Consider the following 20,226-nt stretch of genomic DNA (forward strand, 5'->3'; position numbering starts at 1 on the left):
CTGTATGCAGGGAGCTCACCCATGGATGAGGTGCTAGCCTCCCTGAAGAGAGGCAGCTTTCACCTGAGGAAGGTTGACCAACGAACCCTACCTCCTGCCAAGGGTGACGATGACCCCAACAGCATCCTGGTTCAGATACGTAAGGGGGTCAAACTGAGGCGTGTCCCCAGGAAAGAGAGAAAGGACCAGGGAGAGCTCCCAGCCTCCACAGACCCCCTGACTAGGAGCATCCATGAGGCGCTGCGCCGCATCAAGGAGGCCTCGCCAGAGTCTGACTCAGACGATGACGGGCTGGCTGGCCCTGACTGGGACAGCTAGGGTTCAAGGCTCAAATGCAACAAATTAACACACACAGATGCCTGCACCCTCTGGCACTGCGCACGCTGTACTGTACTGCACTGTACTGTACACACACAAACACTTCATTCACACCCAAGCACATCCACAGCTCAGTCACACATCTACCTAGTGACTACACCAGGGCCTGAATTAAACCGAATATCACCAAATGCTCCAAAGGTCGATGGTCAATCTGTTCTTTTGTTATTCACACTACATTCACAATCATCAAGGACGTTATTTGTGTTTTTATTTCTACTTTGTGTTACTGTGGTTTTATTCTTGTACTGTTATCAGATTGTAATGATGCCATGTTTGTTTTTAATTTTTTTTTCAGTTGTATTAATGAAATGCTCTGCACTGGCTCTTTGTGGCTATATTAACATTCAGAAATAGCACATAACACATTTTACACCAAAACATTGCACTGATACAGAAAGCTGTAAGTGCTTCGAAGTGTGTGATCATTTTCCACTCACCTCAAAGCATTAGAAAGCAACTGTAAGCAACTGTTACTGTAAGTTATGTGTATGGTTAGAAATTTGGGGTCATGTGGAAGATTGAAAAATACAGAGAGGATCCCGCTGAGCTGGATTTGAAACCATTACACCATTAAACATCACTTCAGCTGACACTCTCTTCTATTTTTACTCAACCAGTGTACTATGACTGAGCCACACTGTGCTGCACAGCTGGTTTTTGTCCTGTGACATGTGGGTGTGGTAGTGTCAGACAGCATGCGGATCACTGCTTGTCTAATCTGACACTGTACAAAAAATGTAGATCCTATAGTCTGTCGCACTGGATTCGTGCCCCTCCTCCACCCTTGTGCTATTCCGGCCTTCACTACCCACAACTCTCACCCCCTCTCTAGATGAGGGAATATGTATTGACCCATCTGTTCCACTGCAGCATATGGCCTGGTTGGTGGGAGATATAGAGTCACAGAAGGTTTATCATTTGGTGCCATATCTCAACAATATCTCTGAGCAGATCAAGTAAAAGAGGATTCGATAAAGGGTCACCGGCAGAGCTGCAGAGATGGAGGTCGTGGTTAGTGTCAGTACTCTTTGTACAGCGTAGGCAGACATGGTTGGTGTTTCCTGAACGTCTCATGTGGGATCATCACGGCAGAGCTGTGAAACCGGTTGCGCTTGTTTGAATGATGGATGGTTTGTGGGAGGCAAGATTCTCTCAGCGCTGTAGGGAGTCACTGTGGGCTGTGGAACAGGCGCTCGTGATTGATGCAGTTTCTCCTGCCATCTTATTCACTTTCTCTCCTCTATTGCATCTTTTCTAATTTCTTTCTCTGCACTCAGTGGGCAGAAGCACACAGTAGGAGGTCTGTTACTCACAGTGTTGGAAGTGAAAACATGCACATGCACACATGGACTCATGCATGCGACTCACAGCCAACATGTGCAGAAACATTTTAGTGGGTCCACACCCTTTTTTTTTTGTTTGTTTGTTTGTTTTGTTTTTTAATCACTGGTGAAACATTATATCTGTAGTAAATGAATGACTTTAAAAGCACTGAACACATGTGGAATAGGACCTAGAGAAGTGCGATGGAAGGTCAGTATAAGAGGACCAGTGGGACGCTTAGCAGCACAGGAATTCACACAAGCATACATGTTAACATGAAGTTAAAAACATGTGGATTCATAAACTAAGCTCTAAATCTGGAACCGTCTCGGTTTGCACTGTCTTAAACAGCTTTGATGCAAAGATTTGTGCTTTTCCTCTTGTTCTTGTGTCGACAGCCATATGCGGATTTATAATGAAGCAGACACTAATGTAGAAAGAACCAGCATGGAAGTATATGTCATATTATACAGCTTGAAAATAGCTTAGTGCTAAAGAGAGTTTATTATTTTCCCGGCAGAGCAAACCTGAGGCACTTTTACATGTCTTCTGTTACTGTCAGCACAATGTTCTTCCATGATACCCTCATCATGTAGCATGAGACCTGACTCTTAACTCAAACTTAACCCCCACCTTACCTGACTTCATGTCACTATAACTGACCGAGGCAGAGTTTCCCAAAAGATGTTCATTCTGAGGTTTAAGTTGCTCCACCAAATAACGACCAGCAATGTGCTCAAAACTTTTGGGAAACTGGGCTCAGAATGTGACACAATTCACGCAATCAACTACCTGACTGACCTTACAAACACACTGTCTTGTGTTTTACACTGATCTTTAAATATCCTTAAATCAGCTTGTTTGTCAGCTAACTGTAATTTTACATTGCTTCATTTGTATCCTGTTTTCCAAAGCATTTCCAGCCAAAAGTTTTGTGATGTGTTTGCTTCTGAACATTTCCTATGTAGACCTGTTTTCCACACAGGGTGACCCGCTGTATGAATAAAACAGTCAGTCACTTGAGAAGTGCAAAATCGATATAGAGAAATACAAAAAGGGATGAAACAAGTTATTGGGTAATAATGAGTCCGGATTGATTGCCTAAAACAACAGACATTAAATGTTGTAGTTGTTTTTACACATTAGTGTATAGACATACTGTTCAGAGAATGCATTTTTGCCTTTGGTCCTAAAATTTTCATTTATTCAAACCTTTTTGTTTTATTTACAACCTTGCCTCTGCATTTGAATAAAACCTTGTGAAGCAAATTCTGAGATTGTCTATTTCACTGTTGAATAATTTAGCTAATAATGTGTTTTTTTATTATTATTTTAAAAATATGAAACAGAACAAAAGCAATTTGCACACACTGAATTCTGCGGTCACTGTATTTGAATATAAAACATAGCATTTCTCAGTTCACAGAGGTGTGTTCTCAGCCTGGTAGGGCTGTCTTTGTTTGAATTCAACAAAGAATTTAGTTTGGCTGAAGCACCAACAGGTGTGTCTCCTGATCATTTTTCACCAGCATTTTGGCAAATCCTTTCACCTGCAAACACACAAGTTTCACCAATCTATGAACATCATTAGCCTGAGGTACCTCTTTAATATCATGAGTTCAAAATTACTTTAAATAGTCAAAAATATTGCCAGTCTTTTCATACCTCTAAATACAATAATAATACCTACATTTAAATACCATAAGTTACAAAACAGGAGAATGAAAAGCTTCTTATCCACTACTGTACAAAGGCATTCATTAACAATAGCATTAATATCAAGGTTTTCCATCTGTGTCATTCGACTGTCAAAGTTAAACCAGAAAAAAAGGGTAACTTTTCCCTTTACATGGGTCTTATTCCAGTGTATTAACCTGTGTGACTAACTACAATACAGAATTATGCTGTGCTAGTATTTAATGCAGATCTCTTGATATATAATGTAGTTACAACAGTGTAATAACACAGTGCAAACAGGGTGATCAATTGAAAGGTAAGATAAGCAGCATTTCATGTGACAAAAGAGCTTTTTAGAAATTCAGTGATTTTTAAAAGGAAGAGACTGTCCAGAGATGCAGTTTTGGATTTTTCCGGTACAGGGGCTGCTTTATAAGTGCATGTTTTGGTACAGAAAGTTAACCACTATGTGTTTACATTGTGTTGTTACGCATTTTTAATATATATTGAAGAGGTTTTCATTGTTTACCTACAGACTAGATACTTCATAATAACAATGCAATACTTTTCCGTGGGTTAATACACAACAATAAGCCACTGCAGGGCGTTACTGAATTTGAGTTATCCATCCATTCATTTACAATGCTGTCATGAGTAGAAAGTTGTCTTATACAGTTCTATTATGATATCATCAGTGTTATATCCTGTGTAAAAAAAAAAAAAGAATAGAAACTGAGTACAGTTCTGTATTCACCCAAATCTGTGGCCAGCTTCACTGAGGGTGGAGATTTACGAACATGTAGATGACACTCTGTAAGCCCTTCACGATGCACTACTTCGTCCAGACAGGGCTGCCACACAGGTTCGCGGTCAACAGTAGTATGCTTTCTGTCGGACAGGGGGGGGATCAGCTGAGTTGCATTTGACCTATCTGTATGAGTCCACTGAGTAGAGTACCTGATAGAGTTAGATAGAGGTGTCATATAGAGCCTGTCTGGTATTGCTCAGTGTGTGTGTGTGTGTGTCTGTGTGTGTTTAGGCCTTGATGTCCAAAACAGGGTCTTTCTCTCACAGCACAAAACACACACACACATATTATATACAAACATGTGTCCACGTATATGTGCTTTGAAGGCACACGCTATGTCAAAGGTCAGGCCTTGCTCGGGAACACACACCACACTGAGTTTGGCAGGAAGACAGGTCAGTTGTCTGTGATGGTGGAAGCAGTCTGGATACAGGAATTGTCATGTCAAATCTAACACAGGCACAGGCCCTCTAAAATTTCTGTGTGGCATGAATAACGCCTCTGGAAGATTCAATACTCATCTATTATGTAGGATTTTAAATGGATTTATAGCAGTCATTCTTTTCCGCTGGAGGAGTAAAGCAAACTTCATTTCCCAACAGCCCTGTGTATCTAGGCCAGGGAGCAGCATCCAAGCCAATAGGTAGGACTGAATTGTTGAGAGCCATCCTTTAATTCTCTGTTTTCAGTGATACTCCGCTGGCAGCCCAAGCTCAAACATGGAACTCTGTTTCTGTGTTCAGCACTTCTCTGTACAGTAAGTCACTTTGGATCAAAGCATCTGCTAGTTAGAGGACAACATTTTGGGGGGATTTGGCAGCTTTGGCGCAGTTCTCTGAGTCTTAACAGCAATTATTTCCACATGACTTTCAACATTCCCCTTGGGGGGGCAGTTTAGAGAGGAAGAAAAGGGGCGTGTGTGATGTTGTGACGCTGCAAGCTGTGCTGCAGCTCTCCCAGTTAAACAGCAGATGGCACTGAGGCACAGTTCTCAAGTTAACTCTTTGTGAGCGCGTGGGCGGGTGGCGGGGCAGTTGCAATGTACCATGACAGGCACCTCTATGACTGGAGAGATCAATTCAACCGAGGTTACGCCTACACCAGCCAATCAGAAGGCAAGATGAGGTAGTCCCTGTGTTGTTTTGAACTACAGGAGTTCCTGCGGTTGGTTGGAGCTTGATGCCTGCAAGGTAAAAATGGGGAGTTAGCTGCCCTTTTTGAGCAAAATCAGAATCGGGGCAGTGTAGTGTCTCAGTTTTAATGTGTGTGGGTGTAGGAGGAAGGTGGGGCATGGTGGGTAGGATTGTTGTGGGTGAATTGGGGGTGTAAATAATCATATGGCTCTGTCTGTGAAGATTAGGCAGCTCCATTTCTAGCTGGCCTCCTCTATGAGCCGAGCCAAGGTGTCTCTGAGCTCCGTCAGCTCAAAGATCTTGCCGTCCAGCAGCTCAAGCAGTGTTCGCAGGCTCTTCCTGAAGTTCTCCTGCTCCTCCTGGTTCTCCTCCAGTCGCTGCTCTGCTCCTGCCAGCTGCTCCTCCAGCACACGACTGCGCAGCTCCGTCTCCTGAAGAAGTAGAGACAGCATTGTTGGCAGGTTTGTGTCATTAGGAGGTGAATAAGAGGATGAGGATGCTCTGATACTAAAACCTCCACACCACTCTACATCACTCACCTCAAGTTTTTGAGTCAGGGTGTCTTTCTGTTCCATCAGGTCGTTCATGTTTTCCAATTCCTCTTTCAACTTTTCCATTTCCTGGAGGACATAAAAACAGATTAAAAGTCTGCACGGCATGACTTTAGGGTGTTGCTGCATGAGCTGTTACATTTCAAGCAAGGCATTTCACCCTATCACACACCTCTTCTTTATCCCGTAGTGTGGCCTCCAGTTCCTCTATGGTTTGGTTGAGTTCAGTCTTCTGGGATTTGATCACTGGGGTTTGGTTGCTCTGGCACTCGAGCTCCGTCACCTAAAAGGACAACATGATTGATCAAGATTTAGATCCACTGAGAGAGATTGGCACAACAGATTTTTTTATTTCCAGACTCATGCCAAAACTCATGCCTCCTCCTCTCCTCTTTTTATCTGCCACTGTCTCATCTTGACTTTACACCATCCCTTCCAGATGATCGCTCCTATTTGATTTGAATAAATTAACCACACATGAAAAAAAAAGAAGAAAGAAAGCATTTCTGTGTCCCATCCCTCACCCGTTTGTGTAGTCTCTCAGCCTCCTCCTGGTAAGCAGCCAGTTGTTGTTTCCACTGTTTGACGTTGGCTGTGGACTCCAGCAGAGCTGCTGTTAGTTTGGCATTGTTCCCCTTTAGTGCCTCTAGTTCAGCCTCCCAGTGTTTTGTCATGGCAGGGCTGTAGAACACAGGGACGAAATTACTGTCAAATTACAGCAGCACTAATATAAGATGATAACTGCTCATGTTTTCATGTTATAGAAAAACTTGTGATGTCTAAAAAATGAAATTGTAAGCAGCCATCCTTCAATTTTGAGTCTATTTTTGGCACAATTTGTGGTCATTTTGAGTCTTTTTTGTCTATGTCATGCTTCTTTGATTGACATTTTGCAAATATACCTTACACTGCCTTACAACCCTTTAAATCCCTGTGCCTGTGCAAATCATCCATCCATCCATCCATCCATCCATCCATCCATCCATCCATCTTTGCTCCAGCACTGAAAGCAGACAAAGGCTGTAGCGGGTACTCAACACTCAATACTCCCTGGCCAGTAGCTGTGAAAGCATCTGTCTGCCACGAGTTGTAATCTGAGATTATATCCTCAGACTGGCTGGAGCTTAATCTGGTCCAGCTACTCACAGACGAGAAAATGAGATAAGAGATGAGGGGGAAGTGATTGAATGTGATTGAATTTCATGATGGAGGATCATGTGTGAAAGAAAAATATAAATACTTGCATATAGGCTGGATAACTGAATATTAGATATATGTATACATTCAACTTTCTGGAGGGAAAATGCTTGCACTGTGCATCTCTACTGTTAGATATGAGCACTGCAGGCATTTATTTAAGATTTACATAATGCCCACTCCCTGTCTCTCACATAATGTCGTTGAGTTCGGTGGGAGAATGTATGAGAGACCTAAACCTTGTTGAGTACCGACATCGAGTAAAGTTCCTTTGAAAAGGAGTTCCTACTCCCACACACTTCACAGTAATTCTTCACAGAGGTGGAAACGCATACACAAAAAAAACACAAAAAGAGCTTAGGTCGCTTAAGGATTGAAGAGGGTCTGTGTATGACCCAATGTTGTTTTGTTCCACCCCCTCACTGATAACACACATATATATATGCTCACACACTGCAGCAGTACTCCAGCATGCCATAACACCCACACTGCGAAGTGTAAAAGAGAGAAAACCCAGATCTAATTCACTCAGGACTCCTACAGTGCCTTCAGTTCTTACACAACAGCCACCCCCTCTATGAGTGCAAGTGTGTCTGCTTGTGTGACGCATAGAAGGGAGACGACACTTCATCCTACACATGCACATATCAACTGACACACAACCACACACACACAGAGACACACATGGAGCGATGCTGTCACCAAAGCACGGAGCCCCGCCAATGTATAAACCCCACACACCAGCCTGGAGAGCAGGAGAGCAAGCGAGACGTCAAGATGTGAAGATGGAGACAGGCGGAGAAAGCATGGTATAGCGATGGAGGAAGAATTAGAAGAGGGAAAAGAGTCTTGGCACGATGTTTTCACACTGGTTTTAGGAGGGCATAGGAACACAATCCTGGCTGAAGACAGCAAAGCTGAAGGTGTGTGAGACACATGGAGGGTAAGTTATCTGCTGCTGTAGCGATGAATTGCCGATTGTAAAGATGATGTGATCCTGTACATAATATGAATGTCTTATATCTTATTTTATTAGCTATTTATATTTTTAAATTTATGATGATAATGTAATTTTGTTATCTCGCCATGTGTGATGATGAAATTAAATACAATGATGTGTGTATCAGCATGGAAACTGAATGCATGTAATTTAAATTTTCTAAAATTTCTGTATCTGGTACAAAAGACTGCATTAATGTTTCAGATTTTATCTGTTTTTATTTATTTTTTAATATTATTATGTTTCATGAGAATAATATTCTGCCAACTAAAACAGAATCTGTCTTTACAAGAGACAGCACACGACCAGATTTGATGAGTTATCAGGGTAATTATTTTATTACATTTTATTTTATATTAAATTGTTTTAAATTTATTTCTTGTTTTCTGGATTTAATTCTGAATATTTCTCAACATATTCTGTACTCATTGTCAATACACTATGACTTTTTTTGGAAAGAATAGTACTCATTGTCAATACACTATGACTTTTTTTGGAAAGAATAAAACATCAACAACGTGTTTTGTGTTTTACTACTTCACAATGTATAATTTTCCTCCCGTGCTCCCTCCTAAAGCTACCAAACACAAGACATAAACTTGTATGTATACTCAAGGTTTTCTACAGCCCTCTCATGTTTCTGCTGTGTCCTGACCACTGTGCATTGTCAGGTAGGTGCTTACTCCTCACAGAGCACTTCAAGAAGCAGGGAGCCAGAGCAGTTGCCATGGCAGCACTGAAGGAACGGAGGCGCTCATGCCACCCTGACGTATGACATCAGCACCATCCCCGTTCACACAAGCCAGCCTACCACAAACCCACTGACAGACGCCTACATCCCCCAACACTAGAAGACCATTCACATACAACCAAGGCAGTCCCAACAAAAGGTCTTCCAATATTCAGCAAACCATTCAAAATGACTCCACTGCAGAACTGCCAAACACGCCTACATCCTGCAATAAAATAAAAACAAAAACCTTCTTACAGCCCTGCTTACAGCTGTGTCTTATCCTCTTCTCTCTTCCTCTAACCTCTGTACCCACACATACCTGCCTACACAGCCCCCGCTATGCAGCAATGTGGTGTATACGTCATCATCGTTTCATTCAAGACACATGGCAGAGAGACAAACCAAGACCATCATAGAGGTCTAGTGCAAAAAGACAGCAAACACCTGTGTGTACAGGTGTGTTTTTACGGTTTTGTATGATCTGTTTCTAAGGTACTGACCCCTTATTAAGTTTTACATAATATAATATAAGTAAGCACATTAAAAATACATTAGAAACATTTCTTTCTTTCTTTAATTTTTTTCTATTGGCTAATAAACCACCTATAAGCTTATACACAAATTAACAGAAAATACATTTTAACTCCAGTTTGAGGAACATGAGTGGCTGATGGAGCTACTGTAAAAGGTGCTAGACATGTAAGATGATGCACACTGTAGATATTAAACTGAGGAAGAATTATAGATAAAAGGATACAAAGTGAGAAGGGTTATGTGGTAAAATATCTGGATGGTACCAGCATGGACCCTTTCTGCATACGCCTCTGAGAAAAATGTGAGATTGAGGTTTGCTTGTTACGTCCATGCTTGCCATTGTGAATGCTGAGAGTCGACCCCGTCTCCCACGCATGCAGCATTAATAGACACATCAGCAGCAATGCTGCAGCAGGCAGTGGGTGTCCTCTCTACATCCCGCTCTCACTGCACACTCAGATCTGTGTAGCCTTACAGAGTTCATGATGTAGCGGGAGGGGGTTTCTAAGCATTTGCACTTGAGCTTGAGTCACAGCTTTACAGACTTTAACACACTAATACAAACACCTCTAAAGATCTCTATAATGATCTTTAATATTTAAAAAAAAAAAAAAGTAGTTAAGAAAAAAGAACGATAATACATTAAACGATTGATTGATATCTTTAATTAATAAGAATCGCAACCAGAGAAATGATAAAATGAGTAGCACAAAATTACAGAGATTTTACAAATGAAAAGATCTGTGTGTACAGTCGACTACAGGTGACAGTCGAACATTTCCTCACCTGAGAAAAAAGCACTTCACTCACTCAAATGTCTCAAACTTTGTCCATTGTCCATGCCCTCCTGTTCAGTTTATTTATTGTAGTGAGTGTGTGTGCAGTTGGTGGCTGTTTAGATAGCAGTGACTCATGTACAGACTTCATACAATGCTCCTCTCCCTCTCTGTCGTTCTCTCTCTTCCCAGTTCCTCACACATACACACACACAGACACACACACACACGCACACGCACACATACACACACGCGCGCGCACACTGCGTGTCTATCTGTCTTGCTCTTTCTCTGCCTCCCACTACCCACAGTATGTTATATAAGTCTTACATAAACGCTTTATCGACACCTTTTTGGTGGTGAACCTCACAACCACACCTCTTCAGAAAGCCATTATACAAATCAAACATATTTACATGTCACTTTGACCTCTTTATGTTACACAATCTACTGTATATGAACCAGTACTGACACTCACGAGGAATACGATTTATCCATTTCAATATTCAGTCTACTAAAAGGACACAAAGACAGCAGGATTGTATACAACAGTAGTGGTGCATGCATAGAGATATTATTGCATCGCAGTAGGCAAAGATAAAACTGTAAATATACGAGTTTCCGTACCAAGCATGCTCAGATTGGACAAAATAATACCATGAACAATTCCTCATTCCTGAGTAACACTTTAAGTAACATCTTTTGCTGGTCCGTGTGAGGTGTGAGTAAGAATCTCACTGATAAAATTAATTGCAACCATATTCCTCCTGACTGGAGAGATGACGCGCTGTTGTTACCTTATTAGTTAGCAGTTAGTAAATGGCAATGCATCTGGTTTGTAAAGAAGACCATCCCTGCTGCTGACCTGCAATCAGGCTCTTATTTTTATTCCGAAAGTTTGTGCCTGAACATTTTTTTGTTTTGCGTAGTTATGATGTCGCAGTAGTCAGGACTTGTAATGACATCCCTATCAGAAAGAGCAGACCCGACAAGTCTTAAACTGCTCCCTAAGGGGGAAAAACACGAGAGAGCAGCAGTGAATAGAGGGAGTTCACTACCATGCTGACATGCAACACATATAGGTGCACGGAGACGAAAAGAAAGACACAGAAGAAGAGAGGTAATGTAATTCTGTGCCTCAGAAAAACAAAGAAAAGTTCCTAATAATGAATCTATTTTTATATTATTTGATTTTATATTATGTGAGTGTATATAGTCAGACTGTAACATCTGAACTGTGAACATGAGAACACGGGACAGTGAACACATCACAACGTGGGATGTACCTGTGTGCGAAGGCCAGTGCGTTCTGTGCCGGCCCTGGTAGGGCGTCTGAATTGGGAGTCGTGTCACAGATTTCATCAGTTCCATTGATGTTTTCCATGGGTGGAGTCACTGGGGTTAAAGGTGACGAAAGCTCACCTCCTGGAGACTCCTATGTGTAAAACAAAGTTGTTCAGTTACTGTCAGTTAGGCTTCAAATCATCAATGAGTATGGAAACAATTTATTCTATACACAGTTAGTGCAATTATAAGCAGGAATTAATTATTAAGAGCAAAAATGTACTAGCCAAATTTACTAGTACATTTGTGACACTTTCCTGCTGACGGTACATCAATAAAATTGTAAAATAATTCCTCAAACCTAGTGAGTTCATAAAAGCTTTTACATCTGCTACATTTTTAGTTCTCATTGGCGTCAGGTTGCTTTTTCCAGAGACACCGCCTTAGGCTTAAAGGAAATGGTGCATTTAACATGACCGAAAGTAGAAACACTGATTTGTTTAGATGAAATAGATAGGAACTGGGTAAGATTTAGCATGAGCAAAGATAGAAACCAGGTGAGTGATGAGGAAAACAAGAATATAGCTGCAAGTAAAAAGTATATTTATTATCGATTAGCATGTTTTTTTTGTTTTGTTTGAAAAGCAGCAAATCTTCATTTCTGAGAAGTCGTTTTCTTCCTAAAATACCTAAACAATTCTCAAAATTGCTTTTTCAATTAATTTTCTGTAATTTCATAATACTGATACATGAAATGTATCCTAATTATCTTGAGTGATCTCACTGACCTCTTATTACCAGAGATGGCAACCAGATAAAAACAAGAATCTCATACATTAATTCGGATCATCCTTTGCCTACAAGAAGTTGACATGAGAAATGACAGAGGTGTGTTTGTGTGTGTTTAGAGGTGGTGTACATGCTGTCTCTTGTGCTCATAAAGCTCTTTCTAAGTCGGAGCGTCTTAGAGAGCAGTTCCACGTGCCTAAAGGCCAATAAATAGCTTACTATGGCACTGGGAAACTGCAGAATTACAGATTAATGCTTATCTTTATATCCCATACAACCACAGAATTATACAAGAGACAAATCATTTAGCTGCTGCACGTACATAAAACAAAGCTATTAAGACTCAGGGCTTGGGTACAATGCAGTATGACACTGCCTGTATGTCTCTAATAGACAAGAAGGAAGTGAGAGATAAGAGGAAGATTATGGCAGGCATTACATTTCGTGCTCCACATTCATTAGTATACCATTTTACATCTGTTCATGGTGCACTTCCACTAGGGCCTGGCCTATTGGGTCCAGTACATAGCATTTAACTCTGAGTTTTCTAGTTTTGTTTTAGTGGAATAATTCCTCTCTCATGTTTTCTAGCTTATTTAGAGGAGAGAAAAGACAGAGAGCCAGCAGGCATGTGGGTGAAACTGTGACAATCAGTAGTGAAACAGAGCAGACAGCTTCAGTAGACCACTGCAGGCTTGAAGCAGGAAGGCTGCAACCTTTACCGATACAGCAATCCCTCCACTTTCACCACTACAGTGTGTTGGTGGCCAATGCACATGCAGCCTTCAACCCCTGATGAGAGGGAAGCTGTCCACTTGGCTTAATTAAAAAACATCCTCCCATGGGAGGCACAAGGTACTGTAGCATTTCAGCCCATGAGGGCCGCAGCATTAATAGTACAAGTAATAGACCGCAGTACAGCAGGGGGCTGCTCCCCTAGCCTCCATAATGAACAGACGAGGACATGAAGCCTGTTAACAGCCCTTAGATTAAAGAACAGATTTCTCTGGGGATTCACCTCTGAAACAAGCTAATTTTCTCTCAGACGCAGTTACACATGCCCTAAAACACTCTATTATTAGATATACCACACAAACAAATATCTTACATACTCGCTAATTATGTTCTCCAATTTATGGCGAGTCCACAGACAGCTTTTCTTCTTTTCTTCGACTGTATACGGTGAATGCATACACTGAAAATGTACCATATTGGTGTATATTATGTAAGGACTGTTATTCTTTATGATATGAATTAAGATAAATTTCAGATCCATTTATTTGACAGATTATTATCTTTTTAGCCTTAGAGTTTGAACATGATTAACAACACAATAAAATACAATGCTTTTTTAAAATTATTCTTTCCTACCGCATTAATGATTTCACAACCTCTTTAGATTTATCTTGTGATCCTTTGGCGGTGCCCAACCACCAAATGAATCTTACATATTGTAATATGCAATAATGAGTCATAGGAGCCAACATTGACACATCTCTTGTACATTTCTTCTGGAGCTTAAATCTAGTATTTTATACCAAATTCTAGTGTTATTTTCTGAATTTCACCTCATGCCTCATGTGATAGTTAATCAAACTAAATAAGGCCAAAGGGAAAAATCTGTCTTTGCTCGACTTGTTCACCAGCTGTTCATTGTACACATCATGCCTCAGGTCGGCTGACAGAAAGGTTAAAATTGGCAGGGTTAGGATAATGTGTACTGAACGTACCTGAGAGGGAGATGTGGCCATCTCCATCTTTTCTTGACTCTTCTCTTTAGCAAGCCGTGCTGCTTCTTTATACTCTGCAAACTTCTCTGCAAACTGGAGACAAAGGACAGACATCAGAACTGACTGTAACTCATATAATATTGTGGTTTAATTTGTTCAGTAAAGCTATATGTTCATGGACTCGCAGACACACACCGATCAGTGTGTAATAGGTCAGCCATGAAGCCATAGAAGGAGAAGCTGTTGCCAATAACGACCCTCAGTTGAACTTAGAAAAGAAAGCTCTTACCCGTAATGCTTCGGCAGAAACATGAGCTAACTAGGTCACGCTCAGTAACCTGTCTATCGCAGACATACACATATGTACACACAAACATACACACAGCAAAGCAGACTGTGTCATTGTGTTTTGCGTGTTGAGTTATTTGCCTTTAATCAGAAGTTGTCAGTGACTGAAGTTGATCTCGGGGGTTATTTTAGTCAAGAGTAAAGATACATCCAGTGAGCCTGGAGCAGTAAGGTGAGCTCAGCTGAGGGGCTTTGAGCAAATATAAACACTCTGGCACACACACATACAAGCCCATATCCCCAATGTCCCCTTAGGGTGTGGTTCATCACCAACGCTACTCCCACAGTGTTACAGAGTAATTTAGTAGATACAGTACTGCAGTGGGCTGAGTAGTGAGGAAATCAAATTGACAACTCTGCTGGAGCCGGTCTTGTGTCTGCCATTAGTGGAGTTGCAACAAATAACTCAATATCATTTCACTTCAGTGCAATATTATAGTTCTGGTACAGTGATCTAAATGCAGTAGTTCTCAGTGTAAGTGCTACAGGAGCGTTGGCACTGCAGTTATCTGAGAAGTGAATCAGATTATTTCAACTTTAAACCACAGAAAATACTTTTAATAGGCTGGTAGGCGTCTGTTAAACCTGCATATTGATACGCCCCAGAGACTGTAAATCAGTTAAACCAACAATACTCTACATTAGCCAAGAAGTTGGGAAAGAAGTTTTTTTAAATTAATACATTTTAGATACAATTGACCTTGATTTGTTACTGTAAGCTTTATTTGTTTATAAAATCTCTTGACCTGAGAACAAACAACCATACAAACAAGAATACAGTGATATTAGGCAACTGCCACACCCATACAACAGAAAAATAATGGATCCATTTTTATGCATTTTTGGTTGATATCCATGTGTATGTGCTATAGTAACTGTTAGTAACAACACCTTCATGTCTTGCAGGGGTACAGATTTTCATAGTTGGTGATACAGATTTTTAAAAGAAATGTCTAAATCAAAGCAGCAGGGGCCAAGATATCCTGACATTTGTTCCCTAATTTGAGTCTTGCCTCAAAAACCACGCCAAAGCTCACTCCAATTTTAGATACCTCCCTCCGGAGCAACAGAAGACCTTATACAATCGTTTTGACTGGTTATGTAGTACTTCTCATGATGAATAGACTAAATTAAATCAATGTAAATCAATGTGTAAAATTGGCAGCCACTGAGTGTCTCTTTAATATCAGGTATTGTTATCAGCCTCTTTATCATTGCCTTCCTAACACAGAGGATGCGTCTATACTGCTGGGTTTGATTATTATGTGCGTGTATGTGAACGAAAGAGAGTATGTTTTGTGTGTGCGTGCTGTTCTGACAGTGAGGATGCTGTGAGCCTCCCCAGTTCATGACAAAGCTTAATCATACTGCAGAGAAAGAGAAACCACCACCTACTCTCCCTCTCACACACACAGAAGTGCACAGGTATACATTACTTTCATAAACACACAGAGAAAGAAAAAAACGCCTCATTAGGGCAGATTCTACACAGAAGCTATAAAAATGGAGCAAAAGGGAAGTTGAAATGTGATCCTCTCAGGGAATGGGTGAAAAAAAGAAAAGGAAAGAAACCCTGTGATTGATCCCAAAAGGTGTGTGTGTGGGTGGGGGTGGTACCTTGGCTAGATGATGCTCAGTGGAGAATCCCAGGCCGTACACAGTGTTAGCTCGACTGTCCGCCCATTGGCCAAACTTCTGTGAGGTCTTTGTGAACGTCATGTTGGGACTGATGGTGCTGTTGATTATTGCCTGCAGGGCAGAAGCAACCCACTTAATACATATTAAATTAAAGTTATTACTACAGTGTGTGTTAAATGTGTGTTTGTGTATGTACAAGAGAGAGAGGGTCAGATAAGGAGGCAAGGATATTTTAAACCACAAACAAAAACAAAAACAATGTGCTTTTTGTATGAAGATTATTCAGAGCACAAATCAGGACTGTAGATGAAAATATCAATTAACCATTATACTGTTTGTATGTGGGACACAGTTTACACATTAGAAGCTCAGCCGCATCTCTACTTTCTGTGTGTAACTGTTGGTATTAGTGCCTAAATCATGTGTCCAAACAGTGGTGCAGTAGTACTTAAAATAATGAGTTGACTAAGATATCGTTCTAGATATTTATCAAGCAGAAATATCAAACATTGAAGGACATTTTGGACAAAACAGTGTCTTTTAATGCATCACCTGGTGCTTTTGGGTAATTTAATGAGCAATTTCACAATTTTCTGACATGTTATAGAGTAAATGACTAATGACTAATCAACTTATCAAGTAATTCACAGATTTCATAATAAGAATAATCATAGTTGCACAGCTATACCTAATTTCAACTAATATTACTGTTTGTATGTATGTGTGAGAGAAAGGAGAAGCTTGAGAGAAGTCCCACACCCACCAATACAATAAAATCCATGCTTGGAAAGATAACAGAGAGCAGCTGAGTTTGCCTTTAAAGTCCTCCAGCTACAGATTCTGTGGACCACTTTCAGTAAGACACGAAAAGCAATATACAAACATATATACTAAATATCGGCAGACTGACTTAAGGGTAAGTCCGGAGATATTTAATATGTTCCTTACTGTCAACAAAACCCATCAAAAGACCAAAACAAGGCATTGATCCTATTAACACATTTTATCCAGTTTATTCCTCCCTGCCATAGATCTCTAGTGTTGCATATCAGTGAGCCACACTGGTGCCCTAGGTGACATGTTGCTTCATTATTTCAACATTATTGCGTAATGCCCCAGTTGGGCAATGTTTTTGAGTCTTGCTGCCATAAACAATAATCAGTGCACCAAATCTGAATCTGCTACTGTAAATGTATTATAAACTCTTGTTTGAGTAACGGTAGCTAAAAACTACAATGTCCAGCTGTTTTCCAAAATGAATGGGCTTTTTTTTTAATGAAAGGACATATTCATGACTGGAAGATTTACATCTTAAGAGGGGACCAAAGGGCTCGGACAACATTGTCAAAGTCATGAAGTATTAAGAGGTATATTGAGACACATTTGTATTTTCATGAGATTTGTTGACAATAAGAAATATATAGAACATCTCTAGCCTTAACCCTTTAATGTATATGAGCCAAAATAGCAGGCTACCTCCAAAACTTACATAAGTCTACTTCCTTTGTTAAGTAACACTAACGGAGAACAAATTAATGGCAGATCAATCAGCAGTGTTGTGTAATAGTTGGCATCAATAATTAATGATGAGTTTGGAAGAGTCAGTCAGTGTGTGTGTTACACAATACTGCTGTATGATATGTGATGGTAAGTTGACCATCAGAAATAGTTCCCACACTTGCTTCAATTAGTCCTTTGCATTTTTCGGACCTTCTTGTTCAGCTGGCCTCACACTTTTCTGTCTTTACTGCTCGAGTTATTTCTCCTACCACATATTTTTCTGACTCTGTCATCTGTTTCTCACATTTAACCTCACCCCTCCTCTCTCCATAACTGGCGGAGAGTGTGCATGTAAGTGACTGCTCCGTCCCGATAAAGAACTCTCTTCTGACTTTAGCTCTACCTCGATCACACCATGCCCAACAAATATATCCCTCCTGGAACTCTAACGGGAATATCCCCAGACATGAGGTATACACTCTGAAGTTCAGACAAACATGCATACACAAATACAGTAGTTGCATGCATACACACAATGAAATATGAGCTACCAGTCTTGGGACAGACTTCAAAGGTGGCTTTTAATGCTTTTAAGATTTGTTTGCACATTAGAATCCAGTGCAGAGCTTATTAACACCATTAACACTCAGTAGATCATCGTGTCAAATCTGCTGGAAGGTTATTTGACATCTTAATAAAACCATGTCAGTTGGCATAAATTAAAAATAACACGATGAATGTAGCATAATGAAATCTGTGTTTTGTGTGCGACAATAACAATCAACTGCTTACCTTGGTGCCATCCAGGCTGATAATGCGGTAGACATTGCGCGTACTGTCATAGAAGTAGGAGACAGTGACGGCATGCTTGCTGGTGGGCAACCAGTTCTTCTTGGTGTTGGGATCAATCTGGAAGACATGGGCCCGTGTGCTGTAGATGGGCTGCTCCCTAAAGGGGATGAAGAAGAAGTTGTGAACTTCTTTGTGCCGCAGTACCAATGTCTCACCAAATCCAGTGCCAGCACTGAAACTCCTGTTGCCCACGGGGGAGTCAGATCGCCCTGACAACCGAATTTCCAGCTCGCCATCCTCCATAGTTACACCACAGAAAGAGAGGCTGTGAAAGGACTACTACATAAGCTCATTGTCTTGTACACATTAGATGACTACAGTAACTGAACCTACAAACTATAAAGTCCTGACAAATTTAAGCCTACACTTGCTCTCGTACATTATCTATCTACTTGTAAACCAACATGCTAAATACAGGCAGCTATTCAACAGAAAGTCTCTCCGTCTTTCTCTCTGTGTAAGGCAGTGCCGTCTCTCAGTGCTCTGATATGGGAATGCCTGCAGCACTGAGCGAGGGTCACACAGGGGAGCACAGGGGGGAAAGGAGAGGATTTAGGGCTAAATATAGACAGTAGGCCATGGTTAACTACCAAAGACACACCCCACAGAGCTGCAGTTTCCATACAGACACACATAATGCATGTGCATATATAAACATGTACACACTCTGACACAGAGATGGTGGAAATTATAAATCCATATCTATGTGTGAGTGCATATGTGGATTTGTGCCTGTGTAACATCAGTCGATGGGCTCAGTTTGTGATGACTTAATTCCTTATTGACCTCTGTGTGACATACAAACCAGTCAGGATTCACCTCTATTGATATTAGTGATCATTATATAAAAGACTTTGTTTTTTGATCATCCATTCATCTGCCACTCATGCACCACCTTCACCCTTTGTCCATTTATCCCTCTCTCCTCGGTTTACTCTTACAATGCCCTCATATACCCAAGCATTGTTGGGGCTTCTTGGGTAATATCTACAGTCAGTACACACACACACTCAAAGCGCAGGGTGCAGAGGGAGATATTCTGGGCTGGCAGTGCTGGCAGAGCTGGAGATAGAGAAGTGCTTACACTGCACTGGGGGGGTGATGGGGGACATCAAAGGCTTGCTGTATAAATGAATATTAAAATTCAGCAGCAGCACCCCTCCTGTGTGTGATTAGCCAAGACTGGGAAAGAAAGAAAAACATGGAGACAGAGAGGGGGAAGAGTTAGACAGGAGGAGAAAGAGAATGATGGGGAATGTGGAGAGTATAGGAAGTCAGAGAGTGAATCTTGGATGATTAATGTCGCTCCACAAAGCTGCTTGTGGAGTGCTGTGCACGAATTATCATAATCATCGACAGCAGTGTAAGTGGCAGAACTGTGAGTCATTTCAACTCTCTCCCAGCACATATCACACAACCACGGCCTGTCCGTATGATCTGTGCAATAGCCACTTGGCAACTGGCATCGTTTTTCATTGCATAATTTGATGGAGCTGTGGTAAACATTGCGATTCTTGTTGCTTGATTGTTTTTGTACCAACCACAGCAACATTCTTGTGCTTTGATTTTTACATCAATGCCTGTGCCAAAGAGTTTTGTTCCAAAATGACACCCACCAGTTGTCAAAAAAAGCAATACCTACTCCTACAACCAAACTTTTAAAAGACAGCACAATAAATGATGGAATGTGGCTGAGGAATAATGCTGATTTCTTACAATATATATATATATACAACAATAATTTATATATACATTCTCACTCCTCAAAAGCATAACACGAAAGGCATCAGATCCATCATACAGGCTCCACATTGGTTGAGGTCTGAACCAATAGCCTGACTTTTTTTCTAGTTACCAGTTATAGGATTGCATGAAGGTGAATTCAGAACATGTTGATCCTCGTGCACGCTCGCAATGAACTCTGGCAGTAGCGTGTAGGCCGCATGGCAGCTACACACATTTAGCAACAGGC

The 20,226-nt window shown here is 40.9% G+C and overlaps 2 protein-coding genes across 5 annotated transcripts in view; one reads left to right on the forward strand and one right to left on the reverse strand.

Moving 5' to 3' along the window:
- LOC104921291 (junction-mediating and -regulatory protein) overlaps positions 1 to 4,104 on the forward strand; it is a 15,038-nt gene extending 10,934 nt beyond the window's left edge. Inside the window, exon 10 of the mRNA XM_019254949.2 lies at positions 11 to 4,104. Coding sequence (XP_019110494.2) covers positions 11 to 318 — 308 coding nt within the window. The 3' untranslated portion in view covers positions 319 to 4,104. The remainder of the gene's footprint in view (positions 1 to 10) is intronic.
- Positions 3,080 to 20,226, reverse strand: part of homer1b (homer scaffold protein 1b) — a 25,344-nt gene continuing 8,197 nt past the window's right edge. For 2 of the 4 annotated variants that reach the window (XM_027275329.1, XM_027275326.1), the window contains exons 3-10: positions 18,195 to 18,351; positions 15,882 to 16,013; positions 13,917 to 14,009; positions 11,400 to 11,548; positions 6,398 to 6,554; positions 6,046 to 6,156; positions 5,862 to 5,942; positions 3,080 to 5,753 (exon numbers count right to left, since the gene is read on the reverse strand). In XM_027275329.1, coding sequence (XP_027131130.1) covers positions 5,562 to 5,753; positions 5,862 to 5,942; positions 6,046 to 6,156; positions 6,398 to 6,554; positions 11,400 to 11,548; positions 13,917 to 14,009; positions 15,882 to 16,013; positions 18,195 to 18,351 — 1,072 coding nt within the window. In that variant the 3' untranslated portion in view covers positions 3,080 to 5,561. Of the gene's footprint in view, positions 5,754 to 5,861; positions 5,943 to 6,045; positions 6,157 to 6,397; positions 6,555 to 9,474; positions 11,121 to 11,399; positions 11,549 to 13,916; positions 14,010 to 15,881; positions 16,014 to 18,194; positions 18,743 to 20,226 lie in introns of those variants that run through there. The other 2 variants (XM_027275319.1, XM_027275339.1) reach the window with 2 other exon arrangements.

Source organism: Larimichthys crocea, chromosome III (assembly GCF_000972845.2).
Source record: "Larimichthys crocea isolate SSNF chromosome III, L_crocea_2.0, whole genome shotgun sequence".
In the NCBI taxonomy this organism is placed as follows: Eukaryota; Metazoa; Chordata; class Actinopteri; family Sciaenidae; genus Larimichthys; species Larimichthys crocea.